The sequence below is a fragment of the Enhydra lutris genome, unplaced genomic scaffold (genome assembly GCF_002288905.1).
Source record: "Enhydra lutris kenyoni isolate GAN:26980312 unplaced genomic scaffold, ASM228890v2 scaffoldscaffold6, whole genome shotgun sequence".
NCBI classification, from domain to species: domain Eukaryota; kingdom Metazoa; phylum Chordata; class Mammalia; order Carnivora; family Mustelidae; genus Enhydra; species Enhydra lutris.
Genome location: NW_019154090.1, coordinates 23,213,189 through 23,237,418, shown reverse-complemented (window position 1 = coordinate 23,237,418; position 24,230 = coordinate 23,213,189). Strand labels below are relative to the sequence as shown.

At 39.1% G+C, this 24,230-nt stretch overlaps 1 protein-coding gene across 1 annotated transcript in view; it reads right to left on the bottom strand.

Annotated features, from left to right (window-relative positions):
• LOC111141788 (ubiquinol-cytochrome-c reductase complex assembly factor 1) overlaps positions 1-23,957 on the bottom strand; it is a 97,573-nt gene extending 73,616 nt beyond the window's left edge. Inside the window, exons 1-3 of the mRNA XM_022494603.1 lie at positions 23,860-23,957; positions 8,699-8,803; positions 378-473 (exon numbers count right to left, since the gene is read on the bottom strand). Of these exons, the coding sequence (XP_022350311.1) occupies positions 378-473; positions 8,699-8,803; positions 23,860-23,883 (225 nt within the window). The 5' untranslated portion in view covers positions 23,884-23,957. The remainder of the gene's footprint in view (positions 1-377; positions 474-8,698; positions 8,804-23,859) is intronic.
• Positions 23,958-24,230: the final 273 nt, after the last annotated feature.

Genomic DNA, 24,230 nt, shown 5'->3' with positions numbered 1-24,230 from the left:
AAAACAAATAACTAAAAAAAAATTTAAAAAAAATTAAAAAAAAAAATTAAACAGATAACGTATGTTTTAACATATAAAAATCTTTACTTTTAACATATGAAAAATCTGTAACAACTTTTTTCTCTAAAGTGTTTTCCAAGCAAGACAGTACAACAGAAGAAATACAGGACACAGGATCAAAAGCCTTAGGTTCAAATATTCAGTTGGTCTGTCACTTATCCTTGTGACCTTGGGCAGATCACTTCATTTCCATGAGACTCACCTTCTGTATTCAATAAAATTCCTTGCCTCATCCAGCTAACAATTTTGCTAAGGTTCAAATAAGAAAACCTGTGTGAAAGCAGTCTATAAATGTAGAAAATACTAATAATTCTCACCTTATTTGTGGTGTGATACTTCCTACTCCACTGAACATCTATCCCAGGAATCTGTTCTGATCCACCACATTCCAGGGACTGGCTCATCTGAGGCCACTGGGAGATTAAAAAAAAAAAAAAAAAAAAAAAATAGATGTAAGCAACAGAGAGCATTCACTTGGATCGTTACTCTGAGAAGAGCTGCTTCAAAGTAAAGATCATAGAATCCTTCCAACCTAGTTCCTGGTGATCTGATCACCAAAAGAATCCGAGATGGGCACCTAAAATTGTGTCTGGTATGCAGTAGGTACTCAATAAACATCTGCTGGATACCTGAACAAATAAAAGGATTTGGCCCTGGAAACCTGGAACTAAATAAATCTGGGGCAACTCTAGGAACTAGAATTGTAATAAAGACCTACCTAAACATTGGCAGCAGTGTGGTAGATGGGGGGAAAAAGACTCTTAACAGTCAATATATTATTTTTAAACAGATTTTTTTTAATTTATTTATTTGACAGAGAGATCACAAGTAGGCAGAGAGGCAGGCAGAGAGAGAGGAAGCAGGCTCCCCACGGAGCAGAGAGCCCGACGCAGGACTCAATCCCAAGAACCTGAGATCATGACCCGAGCCGAAGGCAGAGGCCCAACCCACCGAGCCACCCAGGCGGCCCTTAAGAGTCAATTTTAAGTTTAAAGCCTGCTTCTGGGGTGCCTGGGTGGCTCAGTTGGTTAAGCGACTGCCTTCGGCTCAGGTCATGATCCTGGAATCCCCGGATCGAGTCCCGCATCAGGCTGCCAGCTAGGTGGGGAGTCTGCTTCTCCCTCTGACCCTTTCCCTTCTCATGATCTCTCTCTCTCATTCTCTCTCTTTCAAATAAATAAATAAAATCTTTTTTAAAAATAAAAAATAAAGCCTGCTTCTGCCACGTATAAGCTAGGTGGCCATGAGCGACTTACTGAATCTCAGTTGTAGGGACGACTGAAGAAGATAACACATGTAAAGTACCTTTCACAAAATACTCAATAAATAGAAGCTTCCATCATTGTTGTTCAGATCAGAACTGCCTTCCTTTTATGTTCTCATTGCATTTGAATGCACTTGGGCAATAAAACAGCCACTATTTACAACTATCATATGCCAGGTACAATGCTAAGTGCCTTAACATATATTTAATATTTATTCTTTAATATTCACCATTAACGCTATTAGGTTGGAAATAAAATCAAGACCATTAAACACAGTTTTGAAAATAAATTCCCAAGGGGAAAAAACTTCATGTAAGAGAGCCTCAGTGTAGCATTATTCACAAGAGTGAAAACTTGGTGGGGGGAGAGGGGGAGTCCAATAAGATGGTTAATTAAATTACAGTAAAGTCACTCAATAGAAAAATCAGGTAATCATTGAGATTTTTTAAATACACTTTATGTTCTAAAACAGTTTTAGGTTCACAGCAACACTGAGCAGAAGTACAGAGAACTCCCATAAACCCCTTCTTCATATACTCACATCCTCCACTATCAGCATCCCCCAGCAGAACAGGACATTTCTTATGACAGATGAACCTACCCTGACACATCACTATCACTCAAAGTCCAGAGTTTATATTAAAGCTCATTATTGCTAGCAACATGAAAACACTTACATGTATAAAATTATAGGTAGACATATGAATGTATATGGGCATCTCTAGAAAGAAACATACAGAAATTAAAGAGTTATTTTTTTAAGTTAATAGAATTATGGATGAATTTAGAAATAGTTTCCAAATTCTCAGTAATGTTTTATTACCTTTACCAAAAAAATGGTGAGGAAGCAGAAGGAGGGTTACCCCTTCAATTGTGGTTTATTCCAAGAAGAGAGGGAAAACATGAAATGAAATTGTTTTTTTCTTTAATGCTAATGAGGGAAAAACAGAATTTCTAATTGAGTTATTATTTACTTTTCTTTTCAAATAAGGATATTAAAAAATTAGGATTTTCCCGGTCAGTCCCAAGGACACTTATGCTTTAATTCATAGGTATTATGCAGGCTTTAAAAAACAGATCAATCACAGAACACCTCCCATTACATTACATACACCAATATAATGGTTTATCTAGAACACAAAGCACTCAAACAGGTTCAAAAAACAACTGACAACAATTTCAACTAGCTGTGCTTTGGGGCAAATTCTCTTTAACTAGATTACATGATCCTTCTCTTCTCCCATAGCTCCAGGACTAACCAATGGATTCCTGTGTGACTGTCTCACCAACTCCTCTATTTCTGTTCTAACCATTATTCATGAGCTAACATTTAACACTACTTGAACTACTTAAGTACCTAAGTATTAGTACCAAGAACAACACCTAGTTTCCGCATACCTACACATAGTTATAAATACACACATTTACTATTTGTTGTTCTTGCCCCCCAAAAAAGACTCCCTTGACCTTTAAAGACATCAATTTTTCCTTTCTTTAATCTGAAAAAATACCAATAAACAACTTCTTGTTAAAAAAAAAAAAATACCCTGAAATACTCAAATGTCACTTTTTCAAAGAGGACTTCTCTGACCATTTTATCTAAAATAGTTTCTTATAATCCCATTATTCTCTATTCTAGCAGTAGCCTGTTCATTTCATTCATAGTACTCATTATAATGTACAAGTATGTACTTCTGGAACCTGCTTACTTCCTATCACCACTACGGGAAAGATCCATGAGGGTAGAAACTAGGCATATTACCTGAATGAAATATAGTGTGTTGGATATGGGAAACACTCAAATATTTGTTGAATGAGCAAACCCAACCATTTACATGGTTATTTATTATTTCCTTCTTGTCTTTATCTATGCCATGTATACATTCTTCATTCACCCAACCTTAATTAAATGCCCACAATATGCTAGTCTTTGTGTGAGGTTTTAGGATACAAACAATCCCTATCCTCAAGCAGCTCATAGTCTTATGGAGAACAGAAAGACTCACTACACAAGAAACAGAACCTGTTCCAGACAACTCCAATGATAAACTCTTAGGCAGGCAGTCCTTCATTAAAATAAATGTAAGATTTGACCTTTTTTTTTTTTTCCCCCCTTTCAGGAAGGTTCTGAAAGTAAAGAGACCTTCCTGACCTGAAAGAGGGAGGAAGGAAGGAAGGAAGGAAGGGACGGTCTGAGAGACGGAAGAGAAGGGGGGGAAAAAAAGGAAAGGAAGGAAGGACTCCAGCAATTCTGGACTACCATGGTATGCGTAACTGGTCCCTTTAGCAAAACTGTAAGCTCTACCAGCGAACAGTCCATCTTATACTGTCCCATTGCTCAATATCATTCTGGGCATGGAGTCGGCACTCAATTAAACTTAGGTCGATTTTTTTTTTTAATGGCTTTTTTGTTATTGGGTTTTTCTGTGTCTTTTTTTTTTTTTTTTTTTTTTTAAATAGAAGGACGATCTGGAGAAGATCCAGAAAAGAACCACAGGAATGATCAAAGAGATGAATAAAAGGTCCTAGTGGAAAGGTTAAAATGAATTGAGGTTGTTTAGCTTGGAGAAAAAGCAACTGAAGAACTAAGGAGTAACTCAGAATAACAACACTTGAGCTGGAAGAAATCTCAAAGATCTAAGTCCAACCTTTTCATTTCGCAGATGAGGAAACTAAGACCCAGGGAAAGCTTGCAACTTGAGGTAGTTTAGGACAATTTTTTTTTTTAAGTTTCAATTTACATAGTGAGGATAAAATTTACGCAAGTAGCATCAACATACATATAGCAACAAAAACAGCAATTACAATTTATTGAAGATCTCCTATATGCCTCACACCTATATACTTGATGTTTTACTCAAAGTATCTCACAACTTTGCAAAGCTGATAAGATCTTCTCCCACTTTAGAAATGAGGACAATAAGGTCCAAAGAAGAAAAATTCATTAAAGGATTAGACACATATTCAGAGCTATCTTCCTTCCCCTATATCAAGCTGCTTCCAAAAACCCAAGTAGAGGTCAATGACACATACTCTGTGCACTAAGCACAAATCTCTGAGTTTCCAAACATTCCAAATACTATTCTCCAGTTAAAGGAACCAGGGCTCCTTAAAGAAATTGCTGAATCTAGGGCTAAAGCAAAGAAAATACAACATGAACTTGAAACATCTTGTGCTAGGAAATAAAGAATATTCAAAAATTATGAAAGCTCATAGAAAAGAACTTGAAGGAGTTCCTAAGAGCCAAATCTGGGACAATTTGATAAATAAAAATAATAATAAGCAAGACAAATTACAACTCATAGAGGGAAATAAACATCCATGAGCTCATACTGATATAAATAATTGAATAAATAAATGGAGAAGTAACAGCTCTTCCTTAAACAGTAGAATTCCAAACAATAAATATAGTAATCATGATGGAAACAGAAAATCACCATTATACAAACATCACAGGAACGATTACTGCAGTCAAGAACCATAAACAGAATTACCACATAATGCAGTAATCTCACTTCTGGGTATACATCCCAAAGAATTCAAAGCAGGACCCTGAAGAGATATTTACATGCTACATCAGTGCAGCATTAGTCACAATAGCCAAGATGTGGAAGCAACCCAAATGTCCCATCAAACTGGATAAAGCAAATGTGGTATATACATATAATGGAAAATTATGCAACCTTAAAAAAGTGAAATCCTGTCACATGCTGCAACATGGATGAACCTTAAGAACATTATACTAAGCGGGGCGCCTAGGTGGCTCAGTGGGTTGGGCCTCTGCCTTCGGCTCAGATTGTGATCCCAGGGTCCTGGGATCGAGCCCCACATTGGGCTCTCTGCTCAGTGGGGAGTCTGCTTCCCCTGCTCTCTCTGCCTGCCTCTCTGCCTACTTGTGATCTCTCTCTGTCAAATAAATAAAAAAAATAAAATAAAACCTTAAAAAAGAACATTATACTAAGCAACATTAAGTCACAAAAGGACAAATATTATATGATTCCACTTATATGTATATCCAAAATAGTCTAAATCATAGAAACAGAAAGTACAAATGTGGTTGCCAAGGGTGGGGTGGGATGAATTAGTGTTTAATGGGTATAGAATTACAGTTTAGCAAGATGAAAAAGTTCTAGAGATCCATCATACAACAATGTGAATATACTTTACACTACTAAACTATATCTTTAAAAATGGTTAACATAGTAAATTTAATGCTATGTTTTTTGAACCACAACTTTTAAAATAATTAATTAATTGATATTATATATCTTAAAAAAAGAAACACTGATGGATGTTAAAAGTAGTGAACAGAAGTATGCTGAGAAACAGGGTATCTGCATAGCCTCTAAGTATCTTCTCACAAGGTACTTATTAATTATAAAGGGGAAAATAGTAACTTCATAGTAGGGAAACCTGACAGACACCAATTTAATAATCAAGTGATCAAAGTTAGCATCACCAGTAACAAGACATATTGGCATCATATATCCCCTGTAATCATGCATGGAGAAGGGAACATAACTTTTGCCAAAAATGTATAACCTAATTACAAGAAAAAATTAGACAAACTGAAATTGAAGAACCAAAGAAAGGACATTAGTGGAAAAAAGACTGATAAAAGTTACACAGATTAGTTGATAGTATAATATCAATGTTAATTTCCTAGTTTCAATAAGTGCACGATTGTCATAGGAGATATTAACATTAGAGAAAGCTAGGTGAAGGGTATATGAGAATACTATCTTTGCAACTTTTCTGTAAATTTATTTCAAATTTTAAAAAAGATTTTTTATTGTTTTTATTTTTTTTTAAGATTTATTTATTTACTGGGGAGAGAGAGAGAGCAGAGTGAGTGAGAACATGAGTGGGGGGCAGAGGCAGAGGGAGAAGAGAAGGAGGGAGCCCAACTCAGGGCTCAATCCAAGGACCCCAGGATAATAACCTGCACCAAAGGAAGACTCTTAACCTACACCCAGTCCCCCCTAAAAAAATGTTTTTAAAGTAGACTCATCAAAGCATGACAGGACTCCAAAATGTTATTTAAGAAAAACAAGGATAAGAATATAATGTCCCAGGGCGTCTGGGTGGCTCAGTTGGTTGGGCGACTGCCTTTGGCTCAGGTCATGATCCTGGAGTCCTGGGATCGAGTCCCGCATCGGGCTCCCTGCTCGGCGGGGAGTCTGCTTCTCCCTCTGACCTCTCTCCTCTCATGTTCTCTCTCTCTCTCTCAAATAAATAAATAAATAAAAATATTAAAAAAAAAAAAAAAAGAATATAATGTCCCTAGCTTTTTGAAAATAGTAACAGGATTATAGCATTGGACATTACCTTAGAGATCATTTGATACTATCATTGAACCAATGAATTCTTTTATGTCATGCTCTTAAAACATAGTCTTCTAACCATTGCCTGAATATTTCCAGTAACAGGGAACTTACTATGTCAAAATGCAGCCCACACATTCCATGACCCCACAATTCTAATTAACACAAAGTTCTTCTCCATTCTGAGCTAAATCTGTCTCCCTGTCAGACATGTACCTGAAGAAAACCAGATTTTTCCAACCAGGGGTCCTCAAAGTGGGAAAATGTGCCAATGAGGCACAACAAAATGTCCAGTTTATTTATACTGGCTGAAATTACCTCTTGTCAGCATGAGATAAACCACCCTAAGTTATTTCATGGATGATTGCTATAATGCTGTCTTGGAACCTAATACAGTACCTGGTACATACTAGGTACTCAAGAAATGTTTATTGATTCAAAGAATGAGACATAAGTCTGAGATTCACATGATGAGTACCCCCCCACCCATATACACACAAAAACAAATGACTTAGAACTCTATGATAAATTTCATTAAAATTTTCCAATGCACGAAGAGTAATAGAACATACCTCAACTCTGAAAAGAAATAGCTCCATGACTACATAAAGTAGAATGCCTCCTCTGTACAGACATATTCTTTATTCATTCAACATATATTTAGCGCCTACTCTGTGCCAAGGTGAGTAAGAAGCCCAGGAAGTACAGGCACAAACAAAATGTGTCCTCAGAAGGGAAAAGCTTACACACTAGTTAGAGGGAATTATACTATTTTAAATTGTTTTAGTATATTTACATAAATAAATTATATAACACAATTTTATAGCAAAAATATTTTTAATTCCGTCAAATATGAAGAAGTTAGTGGCTACAGAAGGAATTCACATAGACTGGTAAGAAAAATAAATTCCCATAGATAAATAGAGAAATGATACAAGCATATGATTTTTAAAAACTAGACTACAACTGGTAAACATAGAAAAATGTTTAGCTCTGACAGATAAACAAAGAAATACAAAGCAAAACAAGATAATATTTTCTACCCAGTTAGTTTAAATTTTTTTAAAACACCCAATTCAGAGGTGGTAATAATGAAAGACTAGCTATATATACATTGCTGATGGCACTATAAATTAAAACAACCTTATGGAGAGAGAAACAGCTCATACTCATCGACCCAGGGTACACCCTCCTAGTAACTTATATTTAATAAATAATTAAAAATTTTAAAAACTATATATCAAGAAAATGGTAACTATATTAAGCCTATAATGGAAAAAAAAATTGGAAGTGATTTTAATATCAAACACGGCCTAAGTAAATAGAATAACACGTAGCCATTAAAAAATTTAATTATGCAATCTACCTAACATGAATAATGTCTGCTCTAATAAGTGAAAGGGCACCAGAAAATAAAATTCTGTGGTTATTTGTTAAGGTATCTAAGGAAAAAATTAGCACACACACACACAAGGACTGGAAAAAAACCAGATGTTTTCAAGTTTGAGGTCATGGATGATTTTTATTTCCTTTATTACTAAATTATTTGTATAATTAACGAAAATCAGGAGAAAAAACTCTCAAGGAGGGTCTAAGTAATGAATCATGTGGTCAATGGTAAACTAAGGCCTCAAATAATTGTTCCTTGGAGTTTGTGTTCATGAAAAGAAAAGAGAAGAAAAGAAAAGAGAAGAAAAGAAAAGAAAAAAGAAAAGAAACATTTCTTACCCCAAATAAAAGTGGCACAATGTGGCTACAAAAAGAAAACTTAAGTTAACTCTGAGATGAATATCTGGAAACATTCCCAACAGTAAAAATCATCAGACTGTAGCATGGTATCCTAGGCTAAGTTCCACTGCTGGGGTATTTAGAAGCAACGCCCTAGACACCATACTGTAGGAATCAGTCCTGAGCTGGCACCACAGAGACCCAGAAGTGGTCTCATGAGGTTTTTCCATCACACAATTTGTTTGGCTAATCTATAAATATATGACATTTGCAAATAAACACTAGGGTTTTCATACCAAGCAAAGAAACAACAAACCTTACCTGGAAAGTACCAGACAGAGCCCTGCCCCACTGTCCCTGTGTAGAAGACACAGGTACCAATCGGCTGCATACTGGAACCCATGGGGAAACGTTAATCCGGTTCTTCTAGAGAGAGGAAAAAAATGTCAAGAATTTCATCCCACTCCATGTATAGAAGTTTAGAAATCCTTCCAGAACAGGGTACATGAAAAGAGAACTTCCGGGGTCCCAGTGACTCAATCAGTTAAGCCTCTGCCTTCAGCTCAGGTCATGATCTCGGGGTCCTGGAATCGAGCCCCATGCAGGCCTCCCTGCTCAGCAGGGAGTCTACGTCTCCCTCTCCCTCTGTCCCTCTCTCCATTCACGCTCTCTCCTTCTCTTCTTTCTCTCTCTAATGAATAAATACAAATCTCTAAAAAGAAAAAAGAAAAAAAAGAAAGAAAAGAGAACTTCCAAAATAGGATAAGACTAAAACTCCGCATGCTTATCTCTCTAAGGAAGATGTACCCCTACCTATTCCCGATCTATGAACCAAAACAACTCTAGTAATGGCTGACTCAAGCCAGGGTACATGGGTTCCCTCTCAGGAAAGTAACAAAATAAGCAGACTTCAGGCATTTCACAATTAGATTATCGTTTAAATAAGAGTTTACAATGCCTTTTCATAAACACTGACTTGTCTGATCTTCACAGAATCCCTTTATAGTAAGCAGTGTGGGATCACTATCTGCCTTCGGCTCAGGTCATGATCTCAGGTTCATGAGATCGAGCCCCACTTCAGGCTCCATGCTGAACATGGAACTTGCTTAAGATTCTCTCCCTCTCCCTCTGCCCCCCGCCCCCACTCATACACACACACATGTGCACACACTCTCTCTCCAAAAGATAAATAGTTACTATAATGATAAGGTTAAGATTTGAACCCAGGCAGCCCAACTCCAGAATCCATGCTCATTTATGGGATGAAAGGGTAAAGGGAGTATCTCCAAAGTCTCCCCTAACACTCTATAATCTAGTCTTGAAACAATAAAACACAGTATCGTACTGTGGAAAGAGCCATGTACTTGGACTCAAAAAGCACTGATTTGACTCTTGGCTTCACTGTTGAGCTACAAGTCTTTGTTGCCTCTTCTATAAAATAAAGAAAAAAATCCCTACTTCTCAGGACTTTAGAAAAATCAACAAATGTAACTTGCAGCATGTCCAAATAAATAGTAAGTTGAATGTGAATCTCCATTTCCTCATGAGTAGGCAGGAAGGGGTAAGATGTAGAAAAAGGTGTAGGAATTTTATTTTATTTTTTTTTAAAGATTTTATTTATTTATTTGACAGATAGAGATCACAGGTAGGCAGCGAGGCAGGCAGAGAGAGAGAGAGGAGGAAGCGGGTTCCCCGCTGAGCAGAGAGCCCGACGCGGGGCTCGATCCCAGGACCCTGGGATCATGACCTGAGCCGAAGGCAGAGGCTTTAACCCACTGAGCCACCCAGGCGCCCCAGGTGTAGGAATTTTAAACCTAGAGATGCTTTCTAAAGCGTCTCACAGTTTTAAAACTGTGTAACTATTTTTTTTTTAAGATTTTATTTACTTATTTGACAGACAGAGATCACAATTAGGCAGAGGGTCAGGCATAGAGAGAGGGGGAAGTAGGCTCCCCGACGAGCAGAGAGCCCGATGCAGGGCTCCATCCTAGGACCCTGAGATCATGACCCAAGCCAAAGGCAGAGGCTTAACCCACTGAGCCACCCAGGCGCCCCTGTGTAACTATTTTTAATAGACCACTCAGAACCCCTTATGTTTTAAATGAAAAGTAAAGCTTCAAATATTTTATTTCAGCTGAGATTTGATCTGCTGGGATAATATTTAAATAAGAAACAGTTACTGGCTTTTTGTTTACTAACACTGAATCATTTGCCAGAATCACTCAATGTTAGATGTTCCTTTCCTAAAAATGTAAATATGGGATAAACTTCTGCAGATTTAAGTCCAAAGAAGGGGAAGAAAAGTAAAGGGAAATTACAAGTTGGAACAATACAAACTTCTGAATGATTTTCTGAAGAATTTCATCGTATTTTTTCCCACGTCAACAAAACTTTTCTCTTTAATTTTGGTTCTACTTGGTTTTATGCCAATACTTTAAATCAGTTCTTATTAGAAGAAAGACGCGATCAGCTCTGTTCTTTCCTTCTCCAATCCTACAACAACAATTCTTGTCCAAACCCTTAATTGAAACTGAGGCACAGCAGAAAGGGTATATGAATTCCAAGATGGTTATTAAATAGCTGTGTGACTCTGAACTAGTTACTCAACATTCTGGACCTCTATTTTCCCTAATGTAAAGTGGGAATAATAAAAGCTACCCCACAGGAGTGTTCCAAGGATCATTTGTAAAAGCACCTCAAGAACTCTAAAACACACACAAAAGCATCATTTTAACAACTGTTACTGAATTATGTGCATAAGCTTCTCCTTCCATAGCAAACTGTCACGGCAACAAGAACCATTTTCTTAAAATACGGTTCTGAACCTGGTATTCCCTTTCTCAAAAGCTCGCAGTGCCTCCAAGGGCCCTTTTAGTCGAACTTGATTACCTGATCTTTACCAACTGGACCCCTGTAGACTCAACTTTATACTTATATACCCTGCCTTGTATTCTCCATTCAGCAGCTCCAAAACCTGACTCAGATTCCCTGGTTTGGGAATAAGTGCTCCTCCCCACACAACCTAATCCCCTTCTGGTCAGTTCCTCTAAGACTCTCTTCTTCCCTCTTACCCAACCCATGAGTTCATTAGCTTCAAGAAGTATCCCCAGATTCCAAGTACTGGTTCTACTGACTCTATTCGGTCCATTTTCCTCCGCACCTCTCCCAATTCTTCATTTATAAATATAAAACTGTGAAAGTACTTCTCTCCCACTTACAGATACTGACGTATCAGGCCTATAACAATTAGCAAACCTCAACTCCCAAGTTTAGGAAAACATTTGTAGCCATTTCCAATGGTTAAAATTACTGCTTTAACCTAGGATAATATATACACTACAACTAAATGTGAACCAGTTTTATTGTCTTTTTGCCTCATCAACGCTTCAAAAACCAAAATTTTAGACAGGTTCCACGTTTTTATTTCCTGTGAGTATTGAAAATTGCAGGTGATTTTACATTTGTATTTCAAAATACTTGGATAGACCAATTTTTCAACTACAATCAGTCCGCTGCTGACCAGCCTCTTGCTCCATGTGGTATTTAAGATACATAGTATTTTCCTCAGCTTACTCATGAGCTAGAAAAGGCTTTACAGGGCGTCCATTTTCCTATTCCCCATAGTTTTGTTTTGTAAAGTGCACACAAACACTTAGTAAATACTGAACCATCGCTCCTTCGGTAAATACAGGCTTAGGTTCCTACAAGCCTCTGGTCCCATTTCCATCAACCAATCAATATATAACCTTGTGTGCTTCTGCTTAAAGACATCTTATTTTATATATATGTATATGTAGTTGATTCATTAACATTGAACTCATAGCCAATAGTACTGTAACTCACTCCTGAACAAAACATATCCAACACATAAATTTTCTCTGTAAGGAACATCACGGTCTTTTTGCACTTAGCAATACCAGACAGCACTAGATGGCACTAACATTTGGCAGCTATATTAAACATGGAAATCACAGGGGCGCCTGGGTGGCTCAGTCATTAGGCGTCTGCCTTCAGCTTGGGTCGTGATCCCAAGGTCCTGGGATTGAGCCCCGCATTGGGCTCCCTGCTTGGCCGGGAGCCTGCTTCTCCCTCTCCCCCTCCCCTTGTTTATGTTCCCTTTCTCACTGTGTCTCTGTCAAATAAATAAAGAAAATATTAAAAAAAAAAAAAACAAAACAGGGAAATCACCAACAAAGCACAAAAATGCAAAAACACATGCCATTAAGTAAACTGGAAAAGGGTACTTGTTTACACTGTAAGAGCTAAAATAAGAAGTTAGAGTTATCTGTCTCAGCTAGGAACTTGCATGTTACAGCTCAAATTTCTAACTCCTCTGCACAAATCCATAAGTGACCGCAAAAGTACCATGAGTATTGATTTTGGGATAACAAATAAATTTTAGCAAGTATGATGAATTCAAAAATACAGAATCTGTGAATAATGAAGATTGACCACAGTCACCAAATCCACTCTAAAAATGTCCACTGGCTCCTGTACTCCCAATAGCATGGAAACTAATTCAATTCCATAATCTCAAAGATAAACACTACCTGAGCAAACTGACCTACAAGTTACAAAGCGGCATGTTATAAAAGGGTATTTACTCAGACAGAAGGAGCAGAGAATGTCCATACTTACTGAATACTCTGTTTCCTCCCACTTTGTTGGGGGTGTCCAATCTTAGATTTAAAAGATTAAGTCCAGGAAAGATTTGAGCATATCAGTAAATGTACTAAGATTGAGCAAATAATTAACATATATTAATTATTATATATATTAAGGGTATCTATTAGAGAAAGGAGTTAACAAATATGAAAAGGCGAAGGGTACAATAAACCCTGTGGTACTAGGATGGCTTTAGAGTAATTAGCATGGGTTTTTGTTATGTATAGATATAGAAACAGATGTGTGTTTATGTATATATATGCACTTCATACACTTCTTATCCTTGTCTTAATAGGTCCTAGAAGGCTACATCTAGCATCCAGGTTTGGCTTCTAAATAGCAATATTCACTAAAAAGAACTAGTCTTCTCTGGAGAAAAGTTGACTTCTGAATGGGGTTGATGCTCCTTAAAGCCTTTTTTTTTTTTTTTTTAAGATTTTATTTATTTATTTGACACACAGAGAGAGAAATTACAAGTAGGCAGAGAGGCAGGCAGATAGAGAGGGGGAAGCAGGCTCTCAGCTGAGCAAAGAACTCGATGCGGAACTCGATCTCAGAACGCTGAGATCACGACCTGAGCTGAAGGCAAAGGCTTAACCCACTAAGCCACCCACGTGCCCTCCTTAAAGCCTTATTTGCAAAGCACTAGCATTATTTGATCTGTTAGTAGTTCTTTTAAGACTTCATTTGCAAGGGTGCCCTGGAACTCTTCCTATATGAAAACGTTTCCCCAGGAGTATTGGTTGAAAACAAATAGAGGCAATTGTTTAACTTCTTGGCTGCCTAAGGTAGCGGATACTACTTGGGGAAAACAAAAGGCTAATAAAAAAGCTTAAAAGGAAAAGCAAGAGAATGAGCTCATAAGGGCTTTGAAAATGTCTGACATATTCCTGGGAATCTGAAGGCCATGCATATGCACAGAGCTGTGCACATGAACAGGTTAAGACCTGAGAACTCTGGTTGACCTTGAGGCTCTGCACAAGAAGAAAGTGAAGTTTAAGACAGAGATGTTAATTGACTGGCAGAATGTTGACGGCGTGCACAGAGTCCCTCAGCAAAAACCAGGAGACATACTGGTTCCAAGTATTTAAGGAAGTCTCCAATCATTATCTGACCACTAAGCTAACCAAGCAGAGACCACACAACAAAGAATACAGACATTACAGAATTAATTCAGAAAGGTCACTAAACAGAAAAAAATAACAAACTCTGAGAAAGGACAGATCTGATTTCCAAAGTTGCCATATTTTAAATGTCCAGGTTTTAACAAAAAACAAACATACAAAAAAAAAAAAAAAGTATGAAACATGTAAAGAAACAGAAGGGGAAAAAAATGATAAAAACTGTCCCTGGGGCACCTGGGTGGCTCAGTGGGTTAAGCCTCTGCCTTCAGCTCAGATCATGATCTCAGGGTCCTGAGATGGGAGCCCCGCATCGGGCTCTCTGCTCAGCAGGGAGCCTGCATGCCCCTCTCTCTGACTGCCTTTCTGCCTACTTGTGATCTCTCTCTGTGTCAAATAAATAAATAAAATCTTTGGGAAAAGAAAAAAAAAAAAGAAAAAGAAACTGTCCCCGAAGAAAGAAAATAAAAGAAAACTGTCCCTGAGGAAGCTCAGATGTTAGACAATCTAAAAAAAGACTTGGAACCTGCTATTTTAAATGTTTAAAATCTAAAGGAAACCATGTCTAAGGAACTATAACGGAGTATAAGAATGCTATCTCACCAAATAGAGAATATCAACAGAGAGATTATTTTTTTAAAAAATGGAAATTCTTGGGGCACCTGGGTGGCTCAGTGGGTTAAAGCCTCTGCCTTCGGCTCAGGTCATGATCTCAGGGTCCTGGGATCACGCCCGGCATCATGCTCTCTGCTCGGCGAAGAGCCTGCTTCTCTCTCTCTCTCTCTCTCTCTCTCTCAAATAAATAAATAAAATCTTAAAAAAAAAATAGAAATTCTTGGTGCACCTGGAAGGCTCAGTCAGTTAAGCAACTGCCTTCAGCTCAGGTCATGATCCCAGGGTCCCGTGATCGAGCCGTTAGGCTCTCTGCTCAGAAAGAAGCCTGTTTTCCCCTCTCTCTCTGCCTGCAATTTCCCCTACTTGTACATTTTCACGCTCTCTGTCAAATAAATTAAATAAGCAATACAAATTCTTGTGTTGAAAAGAATAAAATGAACATTTCACTAAAGGGGTTAAACAGAAGATTTGAAGAAGAGAAAATCAGTGCCCATGAAAATAGGCCAACTGAGATTATCCAGACTAAGAAACAGAAAGAAAAAAGAATGAAAAAATTTCACAGAGCCTCAGAGATCTATGGGATACCATCAAATGTACCAACACATGTATAATGGAAGGACAAGAGAGAAATACAGGGACAGAGAAATATCTGAAGAAATACTGGTAAAAAAAATCCCAAGATTTGATGAAAAACATCAATCTAGAAGTCCAAGAAGCTCAACTAACTCAAGTAGCATAAATTCAGAGAGATCTGTAAATGGACATATCATAATCAAGCTGCTGAAAGACAAAAACATAGAATCCTAAAAGTAGGAAAGCTATTCAACATGTGTAAGAAAGCCTTGATAACATTAACAGCTGATTTTTTCTCAGAAACCACGGAAGTCAGGAGGCAGTGGGATGAAAAATAAAGATTTTCTAGATTTAAAAAAACTAAGAAAATCTGTCAACAGCAGACCTGCTCTATAGCAAATATTAAAGGGAAAACACCAGGCTGAAATGAGACTTCAGACATGACAGTAAACTCAAATCCACATGAAGAAATAAAGGACATTGATAAAGGTAACTATTTAGATAAATAAAAAATACAGCATAAATATATTTTGTTTATAATTATTTTTTATTTCCATTTTTATTTTTAATTTAAAAGGGAACTGCATAAAAAGTAATTGTAAATCTATGCTGATGGGCACACGATGTATAACTATATAATCTGATGACACTTAGGGCATGAGGGACTCAGGAAGGAATGGCACTAAATGGAATAAAAGTTTTTATATATTACTGAAATCAAGTTGATATTAATTCAAACTAGATTGTTATAAATCAAGATGTTAATTGTAATTCCCATGGCAAACACAAAGAAAATAACAAAAAACCACAGTAAAACCTTAAACACATACAAAAATTAACTCAAAATGGATCAAAGACCTAAACTTAAGACCTAGAACTACAAAGCTCTTCAAAAAAACATAGGTGATGACAATGGATTTGGCAATGATTTCTTGGATATGACACCAAAGCCCAGCCAACAAGAGAAAAAATAGTTAAGTTGGACTTCAACAAAATTAGAAACTTTTGTGCATCAAAGAATACTATCAGTAAGGTAAAAAGACAACCCATGGTATGGGATAAAGTATTTGCAAATCATGTATCTGATAAGGGATTGAATCCAGAATATATTAAAAAGAAAAAAACTGGGATCCCTAGGTGGCCCAGTTGGCTAAGTATATGCCTTCAGCTCAAGTCATGACCACGGTCCTGGGATCAAGTTCCCACATTATGCTCATTGCTCAGCAGAGAGCCTGCTGCTCTGCCTGCTGCTCCCCTGCTTGTGCTCTCCCTCTCTCTCTGACAAATAAATAAATAAAATTTTAACAAAGAAAAAGAAAAAAGAGGGACGCCTGGGTGGCTCAGTTGGTTAAGCCACTGCCTTCGGCTCAGGTCATGAACCCAGGGTCCTGGGATCAAGTCCCACATTGGGCTCCTTGCTCAGCGGGGAGCCTGCTTCTCTCTCAGCCTCTGCCTGCTGCTCTGCCTGCTTGTGTTCTCTCTCTCTCTCTCTCTGACAAATAAATAAATAAATAAAATCTTAAAAAAAAAAAAGAAAAAGAAAAAAAAACTCCAACTCAACAATAAAAAAAACAACTCAATTAAAAAACGGGCAAAGGACTCACACAGACATTTGTCCAAAGATACACAAATGACCAGCATGCATATAAAATATGTTGCACATCACTCATCATTAGAGAAATGTAAACCAAAACTACAATGGAACATCACCTCACACCCATTAAGATTGCCACTAAGGGGGTGCCTGGGTGGCTCAGTCAGTTAAGTGTCCAACTCTCAATTTTTACTCAGATCATGATCTCAGGGTTGGGAGATCAAGCCCCATCATCAAGCTCTGTACTGGGCATGGAGACTGCTCAAGATTCTCCCTCTACCTCCTCCTCTGCCCTCCTCACCCACCCCACTCCTGTGCACTCTTAAAAAAAAAAAAAAAAAAAAAAAAAAAGATGGTCGCTATGGAAGGAAGGAAGGAAGGAAAGAAGGAAAAATAACAAGCATTAGCAAAGATGTGGAGAAACTGGAGGCCTTATGCTTTCCTGATGGGAATGTAAACACTGCAGCTACTACAGAAAATAAAATGGCAAATTCTCAAAAAATTAAACATAGAATTACCATAAGATCCAACAATTCTACTTTTGAAGATTTTTTTTTTAAAGATTTTATTTATTTATTTGACAGACAGAGATCACAAATAGGCAGAGAGGCAGGCAGAGAGAGATGAGGAAGCAGGCCCCCCGCTGAGCAGAGAGCCCAATGTGGGGCTCGATCCCAGGACCCCAGGATCATGATCTGAGCTGAAGGCAGAGGCTTTAACCCACTGAGCCACCCAGGCGCCCCTGAAGATCTTTTTTTTTTGACAGAGAGAGAGATCACAAGTAGGCAGAGAGGCAGGCAGAGAGAGAGTGGGGGAAGCAGACTCCCCGCTGAGCAGAGAGCCCGATGTGGGGCTCAATCCCAGGAACCCAGGAACACGATCTGAGCCAAAGGTAGAGACTTTAAACCACTGAGCCACCCAGGCGCCCCATCTACTTTTGAATACATACCCAAAAGAAGTGAAAAAAGGGACCTGAAGAGATATACGTACACATGTTCACGACAGCACTATTTCAGAATAGCCAAAAGATGGAAGCAACCCAAGTGTCTGTCCTCAGACAAATGGATAAACAGAATGTGATCTATGCATACAATGGAATATTATTCAGCCTTTAAAAAAAGAAGGCAATTCTGGACGCTTGGGTGGCTCAGTTGGTTGGGCAACTGCCTTTGGCTCAGGTCATGATCCCGAGTCCCGGGATTGAGTCCCACATCAGGCTCCCAGCTCCATGGGGAGTCTGCTTCTCCCTCTAGCCTTCTCCCCTCTCAGGCTCACTTGCTCTCTCTTTCTCTAATAAAAAAAATCTTTAAAAAAAAAAAGGAAATTCTGACACATGCTACAACATAGAAGAACCCTGAAGACATTATACGAAGTAAAATACACCCGTAACAAAAGAATAAACACCATATGATTCCACTAATATGAAGTACCTAGAATATTCAAAATCATAAAGACAGACAGAATGGTGGGTAAGGAGAGGGGGCATGGTAATTTATCATTTAATAGGTAGAATTTCAGTTCTGCAAGATAAAAAGGGTTCTGTGATTGATGGCTGTGATGGCAGCACAACAATGTGAATGTATTTAATGCTACTGAACTGTAAAATTAAAAATGATTAAAATGGTACATTTTATGTATATTTTACTATGATTAAAAAATATAGGGGCACCTGGGTGGCTCAGTGGGTTAAGCCTCCGCCTTCGGCTCAGGTCATGATCTCAGGGTCCTGGGATCAAGCCCCGAATCAGGCTCTCTGCTCAGCAGGGAGCCTGCTTCCCCTCTCTCTCTGCCTGCCTCTCTGCCCACTTGTGATCTATCTCTCTGTCAAATAAATAAATAAAATCTTAAAAAAATATATTTTATATATATATATATATATATACACAGAGGGGCACCTGGGTAGCCCAGTCACTTAAGTGTCCAACTCTTGGTTTTGGCTCAAGTTGTGATCTCAGCATCATGAGATCAAGCCTTGCATCCAGGTCTGTGCTCAGCACAGAGTCTGTCTGAATTTCTCTCTCCCTCTGCTCCCCGCCCTGCCCCCCACACACACTCTCTCTTTCTCTCAAATAAATAAATAAATCTTTATTATTTTTTTTAAAGTACAGAGTGGCTTTCTGCAATTTCTACTACTGTCAAAGTAAAGTAAAAATGATCACCTATGCCCAGTGGTGATAAAGGTAACTATTAGATAAAACCATAAACGAGTCCCACTGCCCTGCACTGCTCAAGCATCCAGTTCCTCTGCTAGAGCTACTCAGCAACTGCAGTGTTTGAACTCCCTAAACCTACTGCTGCAGAAGGGAAAGAAGAGAAAAACTAAGGAGAAACTAACAAGAAAGTTTTAGGAATACTACTTCTCTGGGGTTCAAATTTCTTATCTTAAAATGGAGAAAACAAGAGTGGCTACCTTTTCAGGGGGCTATTGTCAGGATTAAGTAAATTCACATATATAAAGTATTTAAGAGTGCTTACCACATGGTAAATGACCTATAAATGTCAAACTTTTTTCGTTTTTAGAGCGGGAGGGAGAGAGAATACGTACACGCACAGGGCTGGGAGGGGAGCAGAGGGAGAGGGAGAGTGAGAATCTCAAGCAGACTTCCCACTGAGTGCAGAGCCCTTATGTGGGGCTCAATCTCAGGAGTCTGAGATCATGACCTGAGCTGAAATCAAGAGTCCAGCACTTCACCCACCAAGCTACCCAGGGCACTTTGATAAATGCCCTAAAAATGTTAGCTATTCACATTCTTTCCGGGGAAGTCTCAACATCTTATTTCAACTACAATCTTTATCTCAACTTGCTTACTCTCTCCTGAACACCAACTCTCCAGCTACTTAAAAACAAACAAACAAACACTAACAGCAAAACACCACCCTCTCCAGCTGGATACATTCAGTAAAGGACACTGCTCTATGAACTCACTCATCCAAGGCAGACCTGGGACTCACTGTTAGACATCCCTCTCTCTCACCCTCAATATCTAACCTTTCACCTTCCCTGCAGACAGTTTCCTCAATACCTGCTGAAATCATCCCTTCCTCTTTAACCACACTTCCCCTCTTACTACAGGCCTTCCTCACTTCTTGCAGGATTACTTGAGTAGCTTCTGACCAGCTTCAGGAAACCTCAGCCCTTTGATCCATCCCCAACTGCTACAGGGATTTATTAAAGCAAAAATCTAAGAGCAGGTGTGAGAGCTCACTAAGATGAGTTTTTTTTTTTTTTAACTTTTTTATATTTTCAAAATACAATCTTTAAATTTCAATTAAAAAATGAGAGAAGAGAGGCACCTGGCTGGCTCAGTTGGTAGAGCACTCAACTCCTCATCTCAGGGTCATGAGCTCAAGATCCACATTGGGTCTAGAGCTTACTTAAAAAAAAAAAAAAAAAAAAAGATTTAAAAAAACTAAAGCTTTAAAAAAAAATAAATAAAATTTTCAAAAATAAAAACAAAAAATGAGAGAAGAAACTCAAGTGTTTCCCTGATCAGTTGTGGTTGCAGGGGGAGAACAACAGGAGAAAAGACTGCAAAAGAGCACAAAGAAATTTTGGGGAGAGAGAAACATGTTCATTTTTTTTTACTGTGGTGATAGCTTCTCAAATGTCTATCTATGTTAACAGTTATCGAATTGTGTAATTAAAGAAGGACAACTTACTGTATGTCAATTATTAACTTTAAAAATTTAAATAAAAAAAGAATGTATCAAAAAACCTTTAAAAAATAAACATTTTCGCCCTAAAAACAGAAGCGTTGACATAGATGCCATCTAGAGCATGAGAGATGATGCCAAGTAGTATATATGCATCACTATCACAGACTACCTGAGTATCTCCAGCACAAGTCACAAAAGATCAGGGACTGGGTAACCTTGTCCTAGAATCCAGTCTCCAGGGCCAGGCACAAACTGGGGACCACAGGAAATCGGCCCAAACCCTGGGCTGCTATCAGTTCACATTAGGTTGCACAGCATTCAAACCCCCCTCAGTGCGCATGTGCAGCTTACCTTACCTACCCCCTACCCATCACACATCTCCTACCTTAGCCCACTTGCAAGACTCAGGGTCTCACCCTATAGAAGTACCTTAGTGGATTATAGGTGTTAAGAACAACTGGAGAATGAAGATTGGGTTGTTTTCAACTTGAAAACTATTTGAAAAATAAATAAATAATATTTGGAAAAAACCCTATTAAAAATAAATTTTCCCTTGCTTAAAATATTTCAAAGGTTCCCCTCTGCCTCAGGATAAAACTCTAATCCTAACCATGAAACACAAGGCCCTGACTCCTCTCCTGCCATTTTCCCATTAAGTATCCCTGAGTCAAGCCAAAGATTCATGTACAGTTCTTGGTTGTCTGGCATTAGTAGCATAAGCTAATGCGTCCTTTCTGCGCTCTCTCTCCCATTCTCTAATACTCTCATTTAGTTCAGGCATCTCTCCCTGATGGAGGCTTATCCTCAAGCTGGGTTAGGTGTGTCTCTTACTCTGCTCCTGTAGTACCTGGTACAGTCTTTTCTCACAGCATTTCTTTTTTTTTTTTTTTTTAAGATTTTATTTATTTGACAGAGAGAGAGATCACAAGCAGAGAGGCAGAGAGAGAGAGAGAGAGAGAGAGAGGAGGAAGCAGGCTCCCTGCCTAGCAGAGAGCCCGATGTGGGACTCGATCCCAGAACCCTGAGATCAGGACCTGAGCTGAAGGCAGAGGCTTAACCCACTGAGCCACCCAGGCAGCCCCCTCACAGCATTTCAAGTACTGTATTATTTGTTCTCTTTTTTGCCTCTCCTAATTAGATTATACACTTGAGAGAAAGGTTTATGTTTTTCATCCTCAGTCCCTTGGATAGTTCCTAGAATGTAGTAAACTCTCAAAACAGTTGCTAAAGTAAAAGGAAGGGAAGAAAAGCACTTAAATGTCACCTGTATCAACTGATTTTCTGATCAGTCCTATCAAAATTTTAAGAAAATCTGAGGCTCAGAGAAATTAGATGACTTGCTCAAGGTCACACTCATAGTAAGTACTGGAGCCAAGCTTTCGACCGAGGCTCTTCAGACTCCTGGACAGGTAGATATCCTGTATTTATGAATTCCTCAGCACCTAACCAAGATGCCTCTTCAGAATAGGTTATCAATAAATATCTGCTGCTTTCATGTTTACTGCCACTTTCTACTAGTCCATGGCTTTGTCATGCAGCACACTGTATCATATAAGAGGACTTTATAAACAATCACAGTATAAAGTGAAAGTGATTTTAAACCCTAAAAAAGTGAAAGGACTTTCCTTACCTAAACTTGCTTTTTATCTAAAAAGATGAACAGAAAGGAATAAATAGAAAAAAATCTGACTAACAGAAGCCAGTTAGGCAATTTCAATGGATGCTACCACCTAAGAATAAACCTGCAACAGTCCACACACTCAGGGACAAGAATATTTAATATATCTGGGGCAGCCAATAACTTCCAAGACAAATCAAGGTGTTCATTTCAGATGTACAGCCCAATAAACTTTTCATCTTTTTCCTGACATATCCACCTTAAAAACTAAGTAAGGACATCCTAGTTGCCATTTCCAACAGTTCTCAAATCTGAATCAATTTCTGTCCTGCATCAACAAGTACTTCACCAAATGAATCTTTCTGTAAGTTAAATGAGCTACTATTCTTCAAAGACTTACTGATCAGCAATAGAGAGTACTGCACTTTGCTAGGCTGACAAGAAATACAAGAGGTAAAACTGCAGTCCTTGCAAACCATATATAAGATTAAAAGTTAGGTGTAAATAGCAACTCACAAGACAGCCAGAGGCAGGAATGGAAAGTGTCTGCTCTAAAAAACAGATTTTTTTTAGAGCAGAAAGTGTCTGCTCTAAAAAAACAATTTTTGGAAGATTCCCTAAAATTATAAACCCTCCCATCCCTCAGTGATTAGTAACTAAGCTCTGTATCTTCCTAACCTTTTCCTGCGGCCACGTTCTTTCTCCTTGAATTCCCAGATGTCAGAGTATGCTAGAAGAATAAGGACTGAATCACAAGGGCAGTAGTTTCCCATAAGGGTGCTAAGTCTAGGGGCACCTAGGTGGCTCAAATGTTAAGAGGCTGCCTTCGGCTCAGGTCATGATCCCAGGGTCCTGGGATCCAGCGCTTATCTGGCTCCCTGCTCTGAGGGAAGTCCGCTTCTCCCTCTCCCACTCCCCTGGCTTGTATTCCCTCTCTCTCTTTCGGTCAAATAAATTAAATAAAAATCTTAAAAAAAAAAAAAAACTGCTAAGAAGTCTAGTAATCCTTCCTTCCTTCCTTCAACAAATATTTCTTGGACACCTATGATGTGCCATACACTGTGCTGGGCAGTCAGAACGACAGATAGGAGCCCGGTTTCGTGCAGCTTTCAACCTAACAACCTATAATAGTATTCCACTTAACTGTACAGTTACGAATCGTCTCACTGATCTCGGAAACAAAACCCAGAGAACCTCAGAAACCAAAAGGACTGCAGATTAACCTCGTTTTTCCCATCAGGACACCGAGACCCGAAAGTGACTCCCCCAAGGTCACACTGGGCATCAGTGACAGAACAGAAACTAGAACCCAGGTCTCAAGACACTCCAATCAGTGCCCCCACGTGCTGCCTCTCCCGGCGGGAAAGCGGTCGCATGAGATGACTAAAAAAGCAAACTTCGCCAAAATTAGGTCCTATGTCATTCTCTTCCTCCTCCAAAGAGGGGGACGTCACAGCCAAACAGAGGATAGGGGGAAGTAGGACGCTGCCTCAGTCTCCCCACTAAGAAGGCGGCCGCGTAGCCTCGCTGCCGCACAAACTCCCCTCCTGCACTTTCCTCCAGTTTCTCCCGCCCTGCCCTCTCCGACTCCAACCCTGGGGCCCAGAGGGCGACCGCAGCAAATTACTCCTTCACTCACAAGGACTCGCACCAGCAACGCCATGTTCCTGTACAACCATTTCCGGGTAAAGGGTGGCCTTCCGGAGTCCCCGAGGCCCCCACCCCTCGCCAATGTTGTTCTTTTGCCGGCGGGTGCCCGGCAACGGCGGCGCAAGCGTACAGAGGCCGCAGCTCTCACGAGCGCGCGCTTTTCTTAACTGAGCGCGAGGCTGCCTCTCCGGGCGCGCGCCTCCCGGTCTCTCCAGTCTTCACCCCCACGACACGTCACAGAGGCTCAAGTCCTCTCCGCAGCACCTGTCCTCCTTGACCAGTGGCCTCAGGCTTTTCACAGCTGCCTCCTTATCCGCCCCGCTTCACTCAGCCTCATTCCTCAGCGCCCCGTCGTCCGAA